The sequence below is a fragment of the Callionymus lyra genome, chromosome 18, assembly GCF_982586985.1.
Source record: "Callionymus lyra chromosome 18, fCalLyr1.hap1.1, whole genome shotgun sequence".
NCBI lineage: Eukaryota > Metazoa > Chordata > Actinopteri > Syngnathiformes > Callionymidae > Callionymus > Callionymus lyra.
The window spans coordinates 17,305,471-17,328,119 of NC_141835.1; the positions used below are offsets into that span (position 1 = coordinate 17,305,471).

Sequence of the window (22,649 nt, forward strand, 5' to 3'; positions counted from 1 at the left end):
CATTCTCCTAAATTTACTGTAATTGTGGCGTGTTGGTATAATTTCCGACTGAGGTGGCGAATCACAGCTCCGACTTCAGAACCTCAGGAACACGGAGATGTGAGAAGCTACGCCTCCATTGGGATTCGCTCCATAAAGGAGACAGCAGTGTAAACAAATCACAATTTTGTTTAAATACACAAACCCCCCCAAAAAAACACAACAGGCGGAGGAGAGGAGCCAAAATAACCCCTTTGTTTACTCCAGTCATTTGTAACCATTTTGTATCTGGTTCAACATGTTTTGTGTGTGACTTTGATGAAGCAGCTCAACATTCTCCATCTAGGTTTGATTTAAAGCCTGAATTCCTACAGGTCAGATAGTCTTTAACAAAGATCTCAACATGGACATTCATCTGGGCCTACATTAACATGTTAAGTGCAGTTTCATGGAAAAAGGGGGAAAAAGAAGAAGGGAGAAAAATTAAATGGAGTGTGAGGCCTATACAAAGGCTTCACTAGACTGTCTACACAAAATTCGGCCATCAATCAAATTTAGTCTGGATTTGTATTATTGTGCAAAGCCTTGCTATGAGAAAAAGAGTGCAGCTTCTAAAGAGGTCATGCATCTTGGTTTTCACAACTGGTGAAGACTATTTTTTAATGCCTATGAATAAAGAAAATAGGAATTAAAATATACAACAATAAAATATTGAAATAATCAAGACCATTTATTAAACTCAATTATATTTTGGAGTTTATAAATGTATTAAAAACATAGTTTAAAATTATAAGTATACATTTCAAATATAATAGAAGGTATAAATGTTAAATCTTATTTTAAACAATATTAAATATAAATCAGAGATTTGGAATCAGGACAAAGCCACGTTTCCGTTCATCATTTTTAATGTAGGCCGAAGATATTTATATTAACTTCCGAGAGTCACTTCATAAAACCCTCAACCCCCAACCCCTCTGCTGACTCATGTCATCTGTAGTGTCTCTTCCTTCCTCCCAGAAAAAGTCATTATCTCCGACATGCAAAAAATGTTGCGAAACCTCATTAGGGGGCGACATTTGTTGAGGGAGGACGGTGATAAACCATAACGGATGAGGATTGTTATTGCCCGTGACACTGATGAGCTCCTCTGCAAGTTTGTTTATTAATTAAAAACTGTTTTTTTTTTTTCATCAGGGACATAAAACTGATGGGGGGGTGGTCGTACATTTCCTACGTTCACCCCCCCCCTGTCTCCGTGCACAAGTCACTGAGCTGTGGAGGGGCAGTCGTTCATCAAACTTCGCCGTGCAGAGCAGAGACAGCTCCTGATAATGTGCGCCGCTAAAGCTGATTTTCCATGATGAATCTCGGAGCATATAAATTGGCTAATATCTGAAAACATTTACAGATACTCCAGGAATTGACTACTTGTGGGACATGATGGATGAGGCAGCGGGACGCCGGCCGACAGCTCTGCAAATCTCTGCGGCTGCCTAAAGCCCTCATTTGATTTTCCAATTTACTCCTTTTAAATTTATCCTCCCGTATTGGACTTAAAGAAAAAAAAAAAAAAGAAAAAGGAAGATGGGGAAGAGAAAAGAGAGTTGGTGGGGTGAGGACGGCGCTGGTGCTGATGATATGAGGTGGTTTCTCCCGCGCAGGAGGAGCTCGGTCCCTGAAGAGGTTACTGGGGCAGAACTGATCTGCTTCCACCTGATTCTCCCTGATAGCAGCGAGATGAGACTCTGCAATCGTTATAGTGTGTGTGTGTGTGTGTGTGTGTTGGTGTAATAGTAGAAGTGGTGCAGCTCCTACGAGGGGCTACCTGGGTCAGGCCATTAGACTGTAGAGGAGCTGACTAGAGCTCCTCGTCTGAAAAGGAGTAATTAGTAAACTTGTCAAGTGAAGTGCCACGTTGCTTCTTACCTCCTGCACACACACACACACACACACACACACACACACTCTTCACACACACACACACACACACACACCCTCCCTGCTAATGAAGAGCCCTTGCTCTCATTATTTAAGCTGCACATACAGTTCTGCTTTAATGGCGAGCTGAAAGGGAGAGACTCTCCAGTTCAACTGCTCGACACAATACTCCGTTATCGTCTGATCTCCGGTTTGGCGGAGGCCGTCGTGAATTTTGTCAAGGAAGCGCGGGATCACAGCAGACAAACATTCTGGCGGCATTAACATCAAACGCGGGACATTTATAACCTCGGCTTCTGTAAAGGAACGTGACGATAAATCTCGGAGGCGGCCGAATCGCTATAGTTAGAAAACACGCTGCAGCAATCTCATCTTAAGTCGGGCCTTGGGAAAATGGAAAAGGTCAAATAGCGCCGCAAAATTGCCTCCTCAAAAAAAAAGAAAAGAAAAAAAGAATGTCTAAATCGAGAGGCACATCAGCCGCTGTCAGAGGAGGAAGAGAAACAGAGATGAGGAGATAGAGGGAGGGAGGGAGAGTCCCCTCTTTCACGCTGCTCTTTAAAGCAAAAAAAAATCGGCCTAAAAACCTTTTTTATTTTTAAATAACAATTTGATTCAACTCGGGAGACAATCTGTTGTTTCCATGGTTACTACAACACATTAACAAAGGAAACACTACAGATAAAATTGTTTTTGTTCTGCCTTCGACCATCACAGAAGTAGAGAAATCAAGATCCGTAGATTCTAATTCCGTGACACAACATTAAGCCTCGAACAGAATCCACAACTATTTCAGATGAACAGGTTCTGTTCAGCGCGATGACCTTCCAAGTGTGAAGGTAATGAATGACCAGTGATGACCTTCCCTCTGCCACTGACCGGTGAGTCTTTCATGAGGCTCGGGCCATTATGTCACTGATATCATATTCAATAAGTGATAAAACTGCGCTCAAACTATTGATTTATTTACGAGCGCCACCAGATAGTCCTGCCGCGGCCTGACTGATGCTAATGCCGATACTGCTGGGGAGGAAAGGGAGGGCGAGTATGTAAGAGAGGAAAACAAAACAAGGAAGCCAGAGAAAACAATTTAAAAGAGAGTATTGATCGGTGATTGTACATATATTCCAGCGTCCCAGAGGCCTTGTTCCTGTGCCTCCTCAATGCAAAGAGAGAAGCAATGAGAAAAGATGGTGGGAGTCAAAGTTGGGGGTGATGTGCCCTATATAGAAGTGTATTGATCTGTGCAGAGCGCATGCACAGCCCTCTTTCCAGGGTCTGAGGCGGGTGAGGGGGGGTGTGATGAATACTTCTGCCAATATCGCGAGAGAAGCCTGTTAGCTAATAGCTAGCAAAGACAATTATCTCTGCATTGTTTGATAATGAAAAGCCATCACTGAGCAGGAACGTGCGGTTATTCGACATTGTCCTCACAGCGTTCCATTGCTCAAGTGGAGGCTGGCAGAAGGTCAAAGATATTACCGACGACGTTTCAGGAGACATATTTTTAGCCACCAATTATTCTGACAGTAGAAAGCCAAACCCTATCTTTGGTCAATCTATACGTGTAGTGGAGATAAACGAACTTCCTCTGTACTACGCTTGTTGCTTTGACAGGGCAGATTCTTGTGAGTGTGGCGAGTAACATCATACTCATAACATTGCAGTTGAAGTAGTACCGTAATTCTTTCCTCTACACCACCTATTTTTGTCACCAAAAGTACTACTGCCACACCATATCTTGGGTTGCAGTTGCGGTTGTCTACTTTTAGGCACTTTCGGTGTATACCAGGTCACACATCAGTCTTAGATCATTCGCTAACGGGTCATTCTACTAAACGGTTTCTTTCATTTTTAATTATATTATTTATTTCTATTTATACAAATCAAAGCCTACATTTCGTTCGGTGACAAAAGCAGCTGGCTTCAGTCAAACAAGTTGCAGGAGCCAAGGTCACAAACAGTTTGACATGATTAAATATACCCTTTCTCATAGTTAAATACTTTTAAGTTTAAGTCTCTTTCACCATCCTACCTTTGACACATTTAGTGGAGAGATAAGGTGACTTAAACTAACTATGCCAATATTAACAGATGTCATAAAGCTTGATATCTTGTTATAATGAATAACTATTTTAATGACTAGTTCCTACACATACAGGCAACAAAAATCTGCCAAGAAGGCAAAAGGTGTTGGTGATCTGGGCAAGTCTTAGGTCATAACGTGACGCACGATGAATGCAAAACGGCAGTAAAGCGTACTCGTGGAAGTTTCATCTCATATGAACCACTATAAGTAATAATTAAAGATGTTTCCAGCATGTGGAGACGGCACAACAGGAGTGTGTCATTATCCTCCTCCTGGATGAACGACCCGCTCTACAGTCTGCTCAGAGTAGTATTTTGACAGGCGCTGGATAACGGTGGGTCCAAAGCAATCACAGCGCTGACTTTGACAAATGGCTGTGCGCTGTGGCCAAGTTGAAAATAACACACATCCACTTTAATCTCTTTCTTGATTAAATTGAAGGCACGTCTCTTTGACATCACGCCTTTTTCTATCAAGACCTTGACATGGGTGCGCAGGAACCTTCGTCGTATCAAAACGATATTGAATCGTGTTTACATGCGATCGTACAAGTGACCGAGGGAGGCTGCGGGGTGAGGGCAGCGATGCTTTTGTGTGATTGAAACTATTTCATATGCAAATAGAAGCGGGACGCTGCTGCGGAGAAAGAGGAGGAGCCTTAAAACCTTTCTGCATGAAAAGAGAGGATGAGATTTAAACCCGACTAACTGGTACAGTAGAGACACCAAGCGCTTCAAAAATTCAAATGATGGCGTCTTCCTAAAATGTCCCACCATCTCGTGCACGCAGAACAATAGTCGGCTTTGGATTTTTTCGGCTCATCCCAGACTTTCGTAAACATGCTCCTCATTATCTGGTGTTGGTGAGCTGCACTACACTTCATATTTGACCAACTGTACAGAGGCCAGACTCACGTGCTTCGCCGTCAATATCCCGCAGGAATCTGTCCAGAATAATCCGAGCCATCAGGGCAGGAGACAGATCCACCTATGGAGACATAAATGAGGGACATTAGTGAAGCTGTAAAACAATGACTCGACAAAAGCCTGAATTACTGTTTTAGCTACAACTTATCATTTATTCTTACTTTTCCAATATTAGATTCAAAATACATTAATTAAATTGTATTTAAGACCTCATACTGGTTTTTCAAAGATTACCAATTTGCTTGAGGATCACCAAGAAGGTGAGGAGAGTTGATAGTATCACCACTTCACTTCCAGCTAATTTATCCAGCAGCTTCATTTTAGCCTTCCTTCATTCTTCCTATCTTTGCTCTCTGTGTTCATTATCCTCGGCTCCATTCACACCTCTGGATAACAAGGGACCGTCAGGCTCTTGGTAACCTGCGTCGGGCCTGACACATGAAAAATGGCAACATTACCAGCCTGAATAAAGACCACCTGATTAGTTCAGGTGCCTGCGTCTCCCTAATTTTCATATTAATCATCTCCAAGAAGGGATTCTGGGGTTAGACGTGTCAAGGAGTTCCAGTTCCTGCTCAGTAATAAAGTCCAGGATGAGAAGAAATCAGAAATCAAGTGATGCTTGATGGTACATGCCTGGAAATTGGTCTTTTAATAGTAGAATTAATCAAGGTTTGTTTGTACGCATGTATTTATGGATGTGTTATTGCTGCTGGACAAAATAATTTCTCCTCTGGGGGATCAATAAAGTATCTATCCATCCATCCATCCATCCATCCATCCATCCATCCATCCATCCACCTACCTACCCATCCATCTAAATAAGAGTGGTTTTATTTTAAATGTGTTTGACCATTTTGACCAGATCTGTAACAACCAAATATCAGAGTATTAATGAGTTAAAGACAACTAAACATTTTTCATTGAAATAAAAAAAACAGCCACTACTGCAATGCTGCTCTACCTACAGATATTTGTTCCAGATAAAGGGGAAAGTTTATATCTTTTCAATTAAAGTTTTTAGAAAACTGGAGTGCCTGTAGTAAACCCACACAAGCATATAACTCAAAAAACACACAAAGACCCTCCATACCACCACTAAGAACACGTCACAAGGTCAAATCCCAAGCAGTTAATGCTAGTAATTGAAATTGGTGTTGACAAAGTTCCAACAATTGTACCTTCAAACTTTGAATTTTACTTTTTAAAAACACAAATTACTTACCAATCGTTCAATACATAGGTTCAAGATGGCTGCCAAAAGCAATGCAGCAGATTTCTAAGCATCTGGATTGACAGAAACTAACATAGCAATTGTTGATTATTTTGATACTATTGTTTAGGACAATATAAACATGAAGTTTATCTCAGTTGAACTGATCATTTTGAAGCTGAGCTTTTGAACTAAACTTGGCAGACTGACTCTCCCCTATCAAGCCATGATATTCAGTCCATTGGGTACATTTCATCTCCATGCAGAACTGTACCCAATGGACTGAATATCATGGCTTGATGGAGCAACAAGCACCACATCATGAACAAAAGTTTTTTTTTGTCATTTAAGGCGCTGTAGCATTGGACACATTCTTCCACTACATTCTTTCAATCACAAACTGCCAATACGTGTTAGGCTTCTCCCTAGAATCTTGGGTGACCTTTGTCAAACAACCCGCTGCCCCTCCTACTCCCCGGGCGAAGAGGGTGTTAAATCTCAGCGCGTCTGAAGCACAGAACATGATTTCAGTCGGTAGAATATCATCACTGCTCATCGTTTCCTTCTGTTTCAAATATATTGTCTCACAGAGAAATGAAAGTGCGTCAATTAGCAGTCTGGGAGAGCCTGGAGAGCGCTTGGTTTAAATGTTAAGTAGCACATTAAAATGACAGTTAAACGGTTCACAGACTGTTATCTCCGAGTCCAACTGGAGTCTGGAGAGAGGCAGGGGGAAAATCTCTGTCAATTAAAAGGGGAATGAATAATGGCAGTTGGCTTTGAGCTTCGGCCGACGCGTGATGAATGTGATGCCTTCGTTTTGTGACACTCTTCCCACCGAGGAGCGGGAAAGACTCAACGTTCACAGGATTCTGAATTGGAGTTCTAGAAAGTCTTTGGATCGTAATGAGAGAAATAAAGAGGAGCGAATGACTTTTATCCCACGTTATCCGTCAGCGAGGACTGAAACATTAAGATGATGGCGTTGAATAAGTCGTCACGACTCAACCAAACTTTGCTTCTTGCCAGACTCAAGCACCACCAAGAGGCAAACTTTATTTGAATTACATTATATCATTTATTTTAGTTTATTTTCTTCCATCTTGGGTTGATTGTCCCAAGTTACCGATGATGGAAAATTAGTTCAGTTTGAATTCATTTGAATGCACATTGACTGACTGTCGAAGAAGAATAAAATATGAATATTGTACAACTAAATACAGAAGGTCTGGGTTTGTAGAAATAAATGGTCTATGAAGTAAAATGTAATTAAATATGATTGAAATTTCAACTGTGTAGTAACAGCTAAAATGGGCGAAAAAAACGATTTTCCAGATTTACAACACAGTATGAACGCTCAAATGATGAGATGAACTTAGATAAATAAAATTTAGCAAACTATAACTTTTACTTCTACATCTATTTGACTTAATCACCACACCAACCCCTATTATAATCGGAATATAAGGAATTTCCAAGCTAGAGTGAGCAAAGGCTTGAGTCTTCCAAACCTGCCAGTTTTACCACATAAATCTTAAAAGTCATAATTAAAACACCCGAGAAGGTCATAAAGAAAATTCCCATTAGCGTTTGAACTTTAATAATAAAAACCTGATTAAAACCATCATCACATGCCCTAAAAAGGAAACCAACAACTGCACGGATCTGGTTTCACAAACCCGGTTGATATTAAAAAGCCCAATAATCCAAATGGTGGGCGTTAATGACCACAATTTATAAGTCGTGTCATTTCAGCCGCGTTAGCTGATTTCTGTTCACGCCGCACAAACTGCAGATTGATCCTTCTCCGCGGCTAATGGAAATTATATTTACTGACTAGAAGCAAGTGGCCACAGAAAACATTAATAGTTGCTCATTTCAAATGCACAAACTCAAGTGGAATGCAGTTAAAGTGCTGAAAAACTAAATCCACAGCACAACTATATTAGAGTGACGATGCTGCACGTTTCGGCCTAAAATAAATTCTTCTCTGAGATTAGGCAGTTTTGTTTACTCAGGAAAATCGGACCACAAATGAATAAATGGAACAAGATTCTAATCATTTATACTAAAAGGTCTCTTTAAAAACTGCCCACGATAGTAGTATTTCTAAAACAACACTTTAAGGGTTGATACTTTTTAAGTTTCATCATGACTTTCTGGAGTTTTCTCCCGCTCAACTAGATCCCCTGAGCGAATATAAGATAAAAAGAACTTGAAATTAATTTATATAAACAAGATATTGTGTCAAATACATAGAAAATAAAAAAAATCATGTTGGAATGTACATTTACATACCACACACAGCCAGTCAGCAAGATAAGTCCAATGTAAACTACATTCCCTCCCCTGGTAAAAGTTAAGGAAATTAAGATATTGTATAGATTTCAGGGCTGTATTGATTACAATTGACCAGATACTGGTGCCAAGCCTGCTCGAGAAATCTATGTTAAATAACTTTTTTAAATTAAATTGTTTATTTTTTTAATGGTGTTGAGGTACAATTGTGCTTTGTACACATTTTGATTGCCACAGACTATGGTTTATGTAAGTAAGTATTAGTAGTTGTATTATTTTAGGTTTTGCTAGGCGAGTTCAGGTGCAGAGAGAAAATGGCAAGTTGTTTATTAGTCAAAACTAAAATGAAATCTGTTGGCGATTCCTATTTTAAAGTCTGAATAATGCACTTGTTAGAAGAGAGCAGGCAGACACGGCTGCAGCTCGCCCATTCATTTGTATAAACTTGACCCAAAGCAAACAAGAAAGGAGCCCCGCGGTGACCCCTCACCTGTCCACAAACTGAGGCCACTGTGTCTCAACTGCAATTTGGCAAATGACATGATAAAACACCAAAAGTATTTTCACATCTGCTTAATGGAGGCCGCAGTTAACGACATTAAATAATTGATAATGGAGCAGTTTACCAATTTTGATAATGGCTAACAGAGAAAGTCAAAAACTGCTGCCAACTTTCATTCATCAGAGCAGAGACACGGGAGGCAATGGAGGAGTTTGTCTGCTGGTTGCAGAGAAAAGAGGAGGGTTACCTCATTGGCCAGATCCAGCAGGACAGGAGCGTGGGGATGTGCCTCAGCTGCGCTCAGATACCTTCATGAAAGAAAGAACAACAAAGCAGTGAGACCAGCACAGACCTGCTATCGTCCCTGATGACTTTGACCTGGATGGCATATGGCTGGCTGTGGTTAAACCAGCACTGCAGCCACGGCTTCACATTTCCATCAGACCACAGACCATATGATAGTTAGTTAACCTCTGCCGCCAAAACAGGCTTTTTTCCCTCGCCTGCTCGCAGTGGGCTTTGTTTACATGCCAAAACCATCTCTGAGGTTTAAGTGGATTAGAAGGGAATCGATGTGCCTGATGACACAAATCAAACCCACTTCTGAACACAAAGCAGTGTTTTCCTACTCAAGGTTTATTCAATTACAACGACAATTAGGCTCATCAGCACCGATCTTTGAGGGACACGGGATGATATTCTCACAGAGACGTCTGAAGGAGAGCACAGATGTTACCGCAGAACTGTGTAGAGGGTTCGACACTGTTGGACCAGGATAGCATGTTTTTTTGCTTTAAAAAAAGGTCCCCAATATAGAGTAAGTCAAGTGGTTTATAGCTAGATTAAGCTAAGCTACCATAGTGAGCTTATAACGGATACTTTGAAAACTTCAACAGAGCAGCTTTGTAGTGTAATTTTGCTTGATAAACAAATACACATTCTCACAATAGTTCGTAAGTACCATCATGAGGAAGAAGCAGAGCAGGTGAAGGTACATGCCGTTTGTTTGTCTGAGATTCTATCTACAACTCTGGAGGGACATTGTTAAGTCTACCACAGAACCAGCGGAAAAGTGGGCGGGCTGGGGGGGGGAATACTTTGACAAAAACAAAAGGCAACTCATGAAAGAAGTGTGTAAACGTTTTAGGGAAGGTTATAAGCATCTCACCTCGAATAATGGTTCTCAACGACATCGTGGGCATGATGTCTGGAGATGGATCTTTTAGTCCGTTTCTAAGGAAACAAACATTTTTTATTAAAGAAAACAAAGAGAGTTTCAAGTTCCCAAAGAAAAACTGTGTTAAAGTAACATTGAATTGAAGGATATAAATTGAAGATGCAATCAATCATTTTTGGTGATCTCATTTTGTGTTGATCCAAGAAAGTCTAGATAGACCGATGGATGAACATGGACTTATTTTTGAACATCTTCGATTTATATAATTTTCCTGAATGTATTCTTATTTTACTGTTGACCGTGAAAATATAAGGTAACCGCTATTAAACAACGATAAATCATCATGCCGTGCTCCGTTATCACTAATCGAATGCTGACTGTGTTCAAATCTTTTTTTAAAAAGGTCATAGAAGGTGAAAGTTCAGTTCCCCACCCCCATCCTGCTCTGGTTCTTGTTTTCATTTCCTTTTCAATCAAACAACAAGTCGAGCACACATTCTACCGGACCACGCAAAGAATGGCCGTTTAAAAGAGGAAGTCACTTATTTAAGAACTATGTGGAGAGAAAAAAAACAACCTAAAATGGAATTCCAGTGGGGCCGGCGGCGTGAGCGACACCTGTCAGCCGGATGATAAATGACTCCATTTTCTGCCTGTGCTGCCTTCTGCCACCGGCGGCAGCGGCCATTTATCATCATCCGCTGTCAGCCGTGGAAAGCAGCAGTGACAGTGCGAGTCAGCAAACATTTAGCACACGCAGCCGCACTACACAGGGAAATTATTATTGTCAGAATAATAATGGTTTAGCATAATTTATTACAGGTCCACCAAATAAGCAGGGGCTAGATGTTATTAGACAGATGGATGGGAAGGCTTGGCAGACATCCACCGAGGCTCAGGGCCTTCAACGTGAACGTGGGGGGGGTTCAGAGAGTGTGTGTGTGTGTGTGTGTGTTGGGGAGGTGTACGTCGGGGGTTCCTCCAAACCAATCAGAGAGCTGGCAGTTCAATTACAAAGAAATAAAGGGACATTCATCATTCAATTAGGCACCTGTCAGGGCTCACAAAGGAAGAAAACTTCTAACCTGGTACTCCAGGGAGAAGATGCTCAGAAGAGTGGACTGCGAGTGACTGGAACAAATAAAAGAAGGACAAAGTTAATTACCAGAGTGCATTGCAGAGAGACAAAAGGAAGGAGGAGGAAGCTTCAAAGCGGCGGCCGGCTGCCCTGTAATCTAAAAGAACATGAAAACAAGTGTGGCAAAGTTGTTCCAGATGAACACCTCTGACAAAGGATTCCTGCCGTGACGCCGAGGGGAGGCGGGAGGTCATGGGAGCTAGATGAGAGAAATATTACCTCATGCATGCAAAACCATCTTGTATTGCATCGATAGAAGAGAAGAAAGCATTTCACTATTCATTCAGAAACAAGCGATTGGTCACAGTTGAAATGATACAAGTGGAAGAAGCCACGGTGCAATTAAATGTGAGATGAGGCAGAAGGGAGCAAAGTGTACGTTTCATTTTCTCATACAGGAAAGAGGCAGAGACGATAAAGACGATGGATATAAACCCGTGGCTCAGAGAGCTTTGGAGGAGATGTTAATCCAGGAATTGAGCTAGACTTTACCTGAAAGATGTTTGTTTTTTAACTAGTTGCAGAGTTATTATGGGAGTCCTTAATTCTTAATAAACCCCTTCAGTGACTCGGATTCAAGAGTCGTGTTTTCAGTAACTTACAGACTCCTTGATGCTCGAGTGGATTTAGTTCCAACCGAAAAGGATTTCAAAGCAATTTCTTTTTCTATATCCCAGTCTGGGAAATCCCAAATAAACGTTGCACAAGAAAACACGACTTGTTAAATGTCAAACAATCACACTGTGATGGTTTTTAGCCCAACTGGGATTTCTCATCAGAGCAACGGCGGATCTCTTGGAATCCGAAACACAGATGTAGCACTTTGTTAAAAGATGACTAAAGCGTGAGCTGTGTGTTCTGAAAGTCAGTTGACAGGCGGATGGACGTCTTCAAATTATTGATTAAATGTTGGAGTGCGGCATGAAAAAACGGGAGGGGATTTTTGATCTATGAACAAAGAGACACTTGGAAATATTTAGAAATTTAACAGTACCCGGGCGATGTTGATGGATGTGCCATGAAATAGGTTTTCCAGCTCTGCTTTAAAAAGACAATGACCCCCCCCCCTCTCGCTGGAGCTAAATTCTGTGCTAGAACAATGTGTACTGAAAAGTTTCCTGTATCACTGTCAGTGCCGGCATATGGACCATCGCGGCGTCCTCCCACTGCAACTGATGGGCTTTGAAAATGGAAACTCACTGCAGGAAACTCGGACTCCCGGGAGCACGTCAGTTCGATGGGTTGCCATAAGCTACATTCATCTCCAGCTCCAGTCAATGTCAAACACCTGGCAGAGCGGAGAACCAGGGAAAACGGCTCGTGCCGACAGGGACCCGTTGCTCTTCTTCCCCGCTCCTCCCCCAACACCCTCGTGCATTCATTGAGTTGATTATATTTAAAGTGGTGACAGGTATTATTCTAATTGGTTGGTACATGCCTCCACCCTTCATTAAAACTACACTACAAGGCAGGAAAACACACAATCAGTGCTTTTCAAAATGTGTGTGGTTCTCCAACTCCACTTGAAGAAATACTTGAACCAAGATTGAGTTAAGTAGAGAACAATACAAGCTGATTGTATACCCAAACTTCACTACAAGTATCTGTTTGTCAACAATAATGGCCGAAGTTATTACATTTCCCAACATTTCATGTTAGCGTGATACATCAATATCATGCAAAACTGACTTTCACCAGTATACAGGTTTTTAGTTTGTGTATTTGGTGCTTCAGTTAGCAAAAAATTAAACAATACTATCAATGTAGAGTTAGGTAAAGACTTTTAAAAGCACCCTAAACTTTTTTTTTTTTTAAATACTAAGCTGAAGTTTAATCGTCTTCTGTATACTATGATCTGTTACCATTTTAACAGACTCTCAGAGGATCTCCTAATAACACCTCAGCTCCAGATAAAAGTGAATCAGGTCTACACTTAAACATCATTGATCAATGTTGTGACATATTTTCCAACATCTGGCTTTATATTCATTCTCCGTTTGGAACCCACTCAAAGAAGACGCAACCAAACGATTTAGGCCAGAATTATAAATGTCAGACGAGGCGAAGTTTGAAGTCAACGATGAGAGGAGGGAAACTGGCCGCCACCTCAGCGTTAATTTCCACTGATGCTGGGGGACACGAGGGGCCGGTGCAATTAAAGGGGCCATTAAATGGTCAACTGTCAACATGTGGACACTTAGGGGATGAAGAAAAAAGATCGTCTACACATCAACCTTGCACCTGAGCATTTCAACAGCATTACAGACTCATTGTTGGCATGGGAGCGCTGGGATCTCGCCGCTGGAACGCACATCTGTTAGGTTTTAAATGGATTACTCTCTATAATGAGCGTGATTACTCCCTAATTGCTAAATCTTCAGCCTGTTAACTTTAAAAGGGACGTAAACTGCTCAAATATCTGGGAAAACATACCTGCTTGGAGAAAATACTCACAACTTTTCAAACCTTTGTTGTTTCTACTGACGTCAGCTGGTTTCTGCTGACATGGAAATGAACAAAGCCCCAGAGCTGCTGAAAATAGATCTGAAACATTGAAGAGATAACTGCTCATATCTGGATCCGGACCAAGATCTGTCCACGTTTATAGTACCGGTAGGTTTTTACATTGCGCTCGGATTGCACCTCCATCAATTTAACAGACATTAGTATTGAAGTTATTGCAGAAGTGTGGTCTCCTGGGCGCTGTATTCCCACCTCAAACTGAAATATAGAGCCAAGAGTTGTCCTGCAAGATCATCTGTCTGTAACAGCAGCATTATCACTCCAGCTTATTGTGCAGCCAGGATTTGAACTGTAATGGCTCCACGCATCATAAATTAATAAAATAGGTTGGACAATGTCATGTAAAATCATCTCTTAATGTATCAGATCATATAAAAGTTACTTGAACTGTAATAAATTTCATTTTTAAATCAGGCATATCAGGGGGATCATGGCACGGTAGAAGACGAGTGCGCAGAGATTTAGCAATTACTTTAGACATCGGATTTTTTCAGTTACAAAACTCCACTGAAATAATTTTCAGTTGAAAAATGTTGCTTTGTTTGTTGATTAAGGGACTATTTACAAACAAAATCTTAATTATCACTTGTGGGCAACAACAAAAAAGAAATAATTATATTTAAAAGTGTTCTTTCATTGTTTTAAAGGGATTTTAACTGACAAATGAATGATTTTCATTAATTAAAAAATAAATGTACTGTATATTGCAAATTATTTAAATTAAAAAAAGTCAAGTAGGTTCATACATCACTGCATAGCTTTTTGAAACCAAAGGTTAATTCAAGGGCACAGAGTGAAACAGACTTTGAATCCAACTGATTTTTCGAAGATACATAAAGAATAAACTTAAAATATAGTTTATTAAAAAACGCTAAATAAAACTCATTAAAGCCTACGTATGTTTGTATGTAATGTTTCTTTATAATAATGAACAATGATCGGACACATATAATACAAACATCATGAGAGGGTTGGTTCAAAACTACATGTTTTTAGAATATGCCCGCTGGCTACTCTTCTGGTCCCTGTAGGCACAATGGTGCCCACAGGCACTCGCATTGCAAAACCCCAGGAGCAGAGTTCACCGATTTGAATTTTTCAAAAAACATACATTTTACTCACAGATGAAAAACACAAATAACTATCAGCAAAAATGCTTTTTATTTTTTTAATCACTCAGGATGAGGAGAACTTTTCCGACTTGGAGCAGAACAGATCCGTTGTATTTAATTTCAAGTGGTTGCTGCACATTTTTTCTCCAAAGAGATAAACAAAAAGAAAAACAAACACTCCGGATTGCTTCTACTAGAACAGGGTTTGCCAACTAATGCAAACATCTGAAGCAAGTGAAATTGTTACACATTTAAGATCATTAAAAAGCCAACTCCTGGATATTATTTAGATTCGGGTGGAAACAGACGGTCGGGAGACACAAGAGTGGTTACGGAATCATTCACTCTCGACCTCATTATCCTCCCTTACAGCATAAGACGGGGCATTAATTTGCTCTGGCACCCAAAATATTCTGCCGGCAGATTAAATTAAAAACAATTAGGGACTTCCACTTCGTCACCAAGCTGGTATGCCTGTCTGGTCACTGCTTCAGGCTCTATTACGTTCAGCTTATGAATCTGACAAATCCAAGTTTGAGCGTGGAGCAGCATCAGTGTCTTGGAGGAAATAAAAACAGCAGTGAAACGACTCAAAATCCCCCATCAAGCTAATTAATAGGCGATGAGGGGAATTCAGGCGATCAATTAAATTCAGAATCTTCCTATTTACAAATAATTAATTATCAACAATAGCTGCAATTTAGGTAATGGAAGCCACCTGGCTAATGACATTGGTATCATATGCTGCGGCAGTACTTAGCATTTGGTGGATCTGCATGCAGCGAGTGTTGCCTGGTGCGACTCTTCGGGGCATGGATCCGGATAATTTAGGCACAGCACATATTTTTACTAATGGAGCTATATCAAGACGAGAGCGACAGGCATTTAATCACTCGCTGCGAGAGAGTGTGCGGATATTTAGCTTGATTCTAACACCCTATATCATCAAATGTTTTCCCTCAATCGCAGAAATTGATATAAAATCCACATTCATCACATGATACACAATTATTTCCCCATGTATCATTTGGGTGCTCCAGAGAAAAAACAGCTGAACGTGGGATAAAACACAGGGATATGCAAATGATGCTAATTACACACGCTGATAGGCAAAATGCTAGCATCTGTCTGCGCTAAGCCAACTGTCATTAGCCACAAAACAAATGTGTGGAATAATATCTTTGTGTTAATGTAGAAATGTGATGGATCCTGACAGGAGACGAAACAAACACAAAGTGTCGCACAGCTTTATACAAATACTTGTGCAGTTGGCAGGGAAATGTGCTGATGTTAGCAACAGCTTTAACTCTTATATTTTAATATGTAACTTTTATGATGACGCCATTTTCTTAGCCCATCTATGCTGACTGGAACACAACTGTGCAGAGGAGGGGGGGGGTTCAGTCAAGGTGTTTCTCTTCTCCAAGAGTTTTCTCTTTGAAAACACCAGAAACACCAGAAACTCAAGAAACTCGCTGCTTACTTGAGGGTTTTTAGCTCAATGAGCCGAAAAAGCGATGCAGGCTATCGAGCGTGTTGGACAACATGCCTGCGATATGAAGAGGAAGCAGCCGATTCTCGAGCTTCCTAATCAGGTAATTGATTGCATCTATTATTCATGAAGTCCTCGGGCTGACGTGAAGTTGTAAACTCAGCACAGCAGCTCCTCTTTCTACAGCTCTCTCTCTCAGCTCCGCTTACACTTCATTCATCCTTCACCCGGCCAACGCTCATCTAACCACATAAAGCCACGGAATTAGTTTGCCATCCTCTCAGTCTTGCGGGGCCGGACCCTGCAGCCCCTCGACTGCCAGTTTGTGTTTGGTTCAATGGCGGCAGCCAGAAGTGTGCGGCTGCCCTCGCTAGATCTGCACTCCATCAGCCTCTGGGTAATGTCATTGCCACTTCCCAGCGAGCAAACAGCCCAGGAGGTCTAACTTCACCGGAGCAGCAGCCCAGAAATTCAGCCGAATCTGCTGAGGAAATGGGGGAAAAAAAACCCTGATAAGTCTGAAAACAAGCCGACTGGGTCCGTTTTAAATCTTTCCAAACGCTAAGACGAAGACCATCTTAACACAGATTTTCTTCTGACTGTGACACTGGGGTAACCCACATACAACCTTAAGATGATATGAATAGGATGAGGATCAGCCCAAAATCTGAAGCCAGGGCAGGAATCAAGTGCAAAAGCAACTTTAATATATATCAACTCCAACAGCTTTTTAAAGTTATCACTTAAAGAGGCATGCATTTCAATGTCCAACGGTAGTTTCTAAAAATACCTGTTCAAAATGTAAATCTGGTTCATTTAAATTCTACTTGAACTAATGGATAATTAAGCATCATTTTTGTTGTAATGTTTTGGCATATCATTAAATAATCCCTCTGGAAAGCTAAATTCTAAAAGAGCCTATCAATGCAATTCCCTGAGCCGACCGAATTTGGGAGTTTAAGTGTTTGTTAAGAGGAAAAGAAACACTACAGGCCGATAAATAATCAATGAGTCGTTCCCTCTGCTTCACCCAGGCTCTTGATATTCCCGTCAAACCAAAGTGCCAAAAGAAAAGAGGGAGAAAATAAATCAGCATATCAATGGCGTATGCCACAACAACTCTGCCCTCTTCTTCTCTTCCGAGGATGGTGCCGGGTACAGGCGGAATAACAGAGAAATTAACAAATGCTTGACATTTGCTCAACATCCATTATTCTGACACGTCGTCACAGTATCAAAAGGCTGAACGCATGCTTAATCAACATTCATATTCCCCGAGCGAGACCCAGCACCATATTGCAGCCCGCCTCAGTGCCAAGGAAAACGGCACATTAGGGCCCCATTCGAAAAACGTTCAGGGTATCCTCACCAGGGAGCTATGTGTGTGCAAGAGAGAGTGTGTGTCCTACGAGGGGAGGAACACTTCACACTTTACTTTTTAAGTATTTTCCAAAACAGAGGCATCTGTCTGCCCCCTCCTTCCCTCCTCCAGCCATGAATGTGAAAGCCATATGAGGAGTGGAGCTGAATGGCATTTTGAAGAGGAGGGGTAATCATTACATAGCCATCCATTCATAATATACCACAGAAGGACACAGAGAGCTCACACTCCCACCCTCTTACGCTCTCAAGGGAGCAACGTGGACCCCTGTTGCCCCTCTGGACCAGGAGGAAGCCAGGCAAGACCTCAAGGAGCAGCCCATCATTTCCAATTCTAATAGGAGGCAGGAGAAGGTCCTAATGGGAGCAATGTCACACTCGTCCCCGTCAGGCCCTTGAACAGTCTGCCCTTCCCTGCTGCCAAGCCTCCGTCCAGATCCACGGGCAGGACTCCGGCGGAGGTTTTGGCAAGGGGGCCAGAGCTGGGGGGGGGTAGATATTTGCATGTGCATGCATTGTGCGTGGGGGTAAAAAGTGACAGCACCGTGTCCAATTCTTTTCCCTTCAGAGCGGCTCCAGTCAGCGAAGAGAGGCCGGGCCTGACAGATGACTCCCAACATCTGTGTTATGCAGCCGTTACAGATGAGGGAGTCCACATCACAAGCTCTCTCCACTACTATCTGTCTATCGGACCCTCCCACTCTCCTCCCACCACACTGTGAAAGCGACAGACCGTCCGTGGAAATCACCCTGACATTCACTCTGACCATCTTTTTGTTCCAACTTTTAATCCTCCTCCTTTTTTTCAGCACTTGAGAGGTAATGATTTTTAAAAAGTCGTAATCGTTCAACCTTCAGGGTCATAGGCTTGTATTACAGAAGATGAAAATGTATTCTTTTTTTAAACGCAACATAATGACTTGAAAACTAATACAAAAGACAAAGCAACACGACAATAGGAAAGAAGAGAGCAGAGTGGTCATCTGAATAAATCACTCATGTTTTTTAAAGATTCTATATTCTATCAAATTACAGACATCCCTGCAATCATCATGTGCATCATTAGCTTCAGTCAACATTCAGAGATCATTTAAAATGTGGCAAGTTATCTTTCATCAGAATATCATATACTATGATTTATGATTTATATTGACAATTTTTTTTGTGAAATATTTCAATAAAAATTGTGCTCCCAGATAAAACATTTTCAACAAAGTTACAGATCAATTGTATTAGAATATATTACACATATATATATATATATGTTCACAGCCATTTCTTTATCTTCTGGTATTAATAAAGAAACTTGAGACACTTGCCAGAATTGACAAATAAACCCGAACAGGGAAGAGATTATCACTTTTCTTCTTAAAAGTATTTTTATTTAACAGCCTGCCATGAACAGGACAATTATTAGAGACTAGACAAATATAAGAACCATATTATTTTCTGCTTATCCCAGTATTTCGGGGTTACAGAGGGCTGGAACATACAAAACAAAAGATTAATGCACAATTTGGATGCATTTATGTATTTTTAAATAAGAATGCTGGAAATACAACAATAATTTTAAAAAGACATCTTAAATGTATCAGTGGTCACTGTGTTAGTCATAAGGCCACATTTTACTTAAACACATTACCAAAGTCTGTTCAACAAAAACCAGGTCAAATCACTATATTGCTAACTCTCCCTTTGCTCGGGCTCTAATAAAAAATAAGCCACAATCGATGCAGACTAGATCACAATACTCCGCGTGGCATCCGACAAACCCCCTCCTATCTTCAGTCTGGCCAATATTTGTGCAGTGGCAGAGCTCCCGCACAGTCCAAGGGGACAGGAGAGGTGCCGGGATTGTGCGGGAGGGCGGCCCACTGCCGAGCTTGATGCTATGAGATGATGGATGTCCTCGTCGATATGTTATGTCTTAAGCGCCTGATTTCCTGCCAGTCCAATCACTAACCCTCCAGAGCCTCGGCTCAGCTGATTGGACAAGCAGAAGAATTTTGCAGGCAGTGAAAACAGCGCTGCTGAGCCGTCTGTCAGGCCCGTTGACGAGACTCAGGGATTTTCTTTTGGAGAACAGGCCTCCCCGAGATTGGTTATGGTGAATGAAACAACAACAATAACCAGAAAGACCAAATGCACGACCTGGCGCCTCGGGAGTCCGGAACCACAGAATTATAGGAGTGAGAATGTTTTTCTTTAATTACTTTGCCCACCAGGTTAACGTTTAGGAAAAAAGATCTTGATGTTAAAGACTTTTTTAGACTAAAACAACAGCATTCTGAAATATGGAGCACCCTCCTGCTGCTGCTGCTTTCAAACAGGATATTAGATGAATTTTAAACACATGACACACTCTGGAAAATGCTGACAACCAGAACAAAGACCAGCCCAGGCTCAGTTAGTCCCCTTTGGGGACCCAATACCACTTTCTAGATTGGTGATTAGAGCAAACTGGAAGGAGGAAGCGCCATATACATGTGACTTTGTATGTGACCTCACGGGATCAGCCACGGTGTCCTGGTAGCCTTGAGGGGATTACACGTGTAACGTTCAATAAAGCGAGGGCCCTCAGTGTCAAGGAGAAAGGCAAACACAACCATTAACCTCCTCGCTCAATTTGTCCATGTGGAAGCACTGGCTAATTCTGCCAGTAAAACAACAGTGCAGGATTAATTAGTGACTGTAATAAGCGAATCAAACGGGATTAGAAATATTTAGTAATGGAAGATAAAGCAAGAGACACAGGCATAATTAATATTACTGATGGGGATTAGAGAGAGACAGATGATGTAATCACTGGATTTACCTTCATGCAGGATTAATGATGCACATCCGCTTGATTCATTAGATCACTGAAAACCCACATACAATTTTGGATGAACAAAAACTGCAGGGACTTACTTCGGGAATCTTTCCTTTAACATCTTCATGCATTGTCGGGTTGGTTTTAGCTTTTCTGTCCATCTTGCGATTGCTTTATATTCAACTCGTGAGAGTCTCATTGTTCTTTCTGCTACTGCTTGATCCTGTAAGAGCGAAGAATAGTGTTTTACTTTTCATTGCATTTTTTGTCTTATGCTTGTCGTAATTCACTTTTCCACTCTAATGTTAACTGCTGGGATTGTCAAATTCAAGTCCAGGCATCCTACATCTCAGATCAAGCCTTTTAATCCAGATGAGAGACATGATCTGACAATATGGTTCTGGCACAAATGAGGAGTCATAACATTGTCTGACAAAACCCTGAAGAATAACCAAAAAATATAAATTTCCTGATTGACTTGCATTTTTATACCCAATGAAGCAATCAGAAATACTAAATAACAATCAAGGCAAAAAACATGTTCAAATATTAATAAAAACAGAAGGACAATGTGTGACAAAAAAGAAAAAGTTTACTTGGTTCAAGGAATTAATTAATTATTGTCATTACGTTCACTAGGAATGGAGGTACATGTTGTTAGCAATACAACATAGGAGACAGAAAAAACATAAGAAATAATAATAATTGAGGTATAATATCCATTAACCCATTTGCAGGAAGTGACAATACAAATAAAATATTAGACAAAAATTAAGTCCATTACACCTTAAATGAACATGATGAATTTAACATGGACAAAACATCAGCTAACCATTCTGATGAAAAGGGTTGAATGAAAAAGGTTGGAAAACATTTTTGTAGTGTACCAGGCATGTGCAAGTCTCAAACATCCCCGCTTTAGATTCTACAATTTATTATAAAGTGAGAAGTGCAAGATGCACACAGACTGTGGAGGATTAAATGAATTTTGTCAGTCGTAACAATAAATGTACGTTTCTTGTTTTTATAACATAAATGAGCCCTTGTCATTTCCAACAACATTGATTTTTGCATTAATGCAATGTTTTCAACCGAATGCTACACATTTTACTATTATAAGAACAAAAACACAATGTTTCGATAAGGACACAAACATAGATAATGCACTCAGAGCTTAAGCAATACCGTACATTTTAACAGGAGATGCACACAAAAATGGTTTATGTTCGATTAAATTACGAGTCAAAACAACGAAATACGGAGAACAAAAACCTAAATACACATTCTAGATTCTACCCAGCTAGTGTAAGTAGCTTCATAGTTTAAATACTATCATAAAAACAATGATAAACAGCCTTTATAACAGATAAATCCTAATAATTCACTATATTTATCTCTGTTATGTTTTTATGACGACAACTACAATCACCTAACAAACGACAACTACACTTAAATGTGCCGGTAGACTATACGAGTATTTTTTCGCAGTCAAAACAAACTCTATATCGATGAAAAGGCATTTTTAAAAGGTTTGTTTACCATCGTCTCTTTCCTGCCGTTCACTTCCTGAATTCCCGCTTCCCAGTTAAAGCCACCTCTGTATAACACGCACGATGATTGGTCCAGACAACAGAGGCTGTTGAGTATATTAGCTCATGACTGGCTGCGGAAAAGCAATCGGGTAGCGCTAGATTCTGCTGTTCCATTCACGTTCACGTCTTCTAATGAAACTATTTGTTCATACAGAATTAAATACATATTCATCAATTTTCTTAAATGGGGAAATATTGGTGTTATTAGTGTGTTATTTATTGAATTATTAATTATTTATGAACAACCAAAAATTGTGTTTAGAAGCAAAGTGGATTTGAATAGCTTATTTGTTCTGGAAAAAAAAGAGACAATTGAGATGTATTACTTTAAAAATGGAACTATTTTATTGACTACATTTACTAAATTATATTACGAGTTTACGTGGTTATATGTTGTTGTTTTTTTATTCTAGCACTATTCACTTGTATCTTTTTGTTATGTATTTGTATTTCACGTTTTTATATTTTTCACACC

At 40.5% G+C, this 22,649-nt stretch overlaps 1 protein-coding gene across 1 annotated transcript in view; it reads right to left on the reverse strand.

Annotated features, from left to right (window-relative positions):
- Positions 1–22,155, reverse strand: part of cdin1 (CDAN1 interacting nuclease 1) — a 60,530-nt gene extending 38,375 nt beyond the window's left edge. Inside the window, exons 1-6 of the mRNA XM_087779810.1 lie at positions 22,122–22,155; positions 20,681–20,805; positions 11,211–11,256; positions 10,117–10,181; positions 9,196–9,256; positions 4,924–4,996 (exon numbers count right to left, since the gene is read on the reverse strand). Of these exons, the coding sequence (XP_087635936.1) occupies positions 4,924–4,996; positions 9,196–9,256; positions 10,117–10,181; positions 11,211–11,256; positions 20,681–20,805; positions 22,122–22,124 (373 nt within the window). The 5' untranslated portion in view covers positions 22,125–22,155. The remainder of the gene's footprint in view (positions 1–4,923; positions 4,997–9,195; positions 9,257–10,116; positions 10,182–11,210; positions 11,257–20,680; positions 20,806–22,121) is intronic.
- Positions 22,156–22,649: the final 494 nt, after the last annotated feature.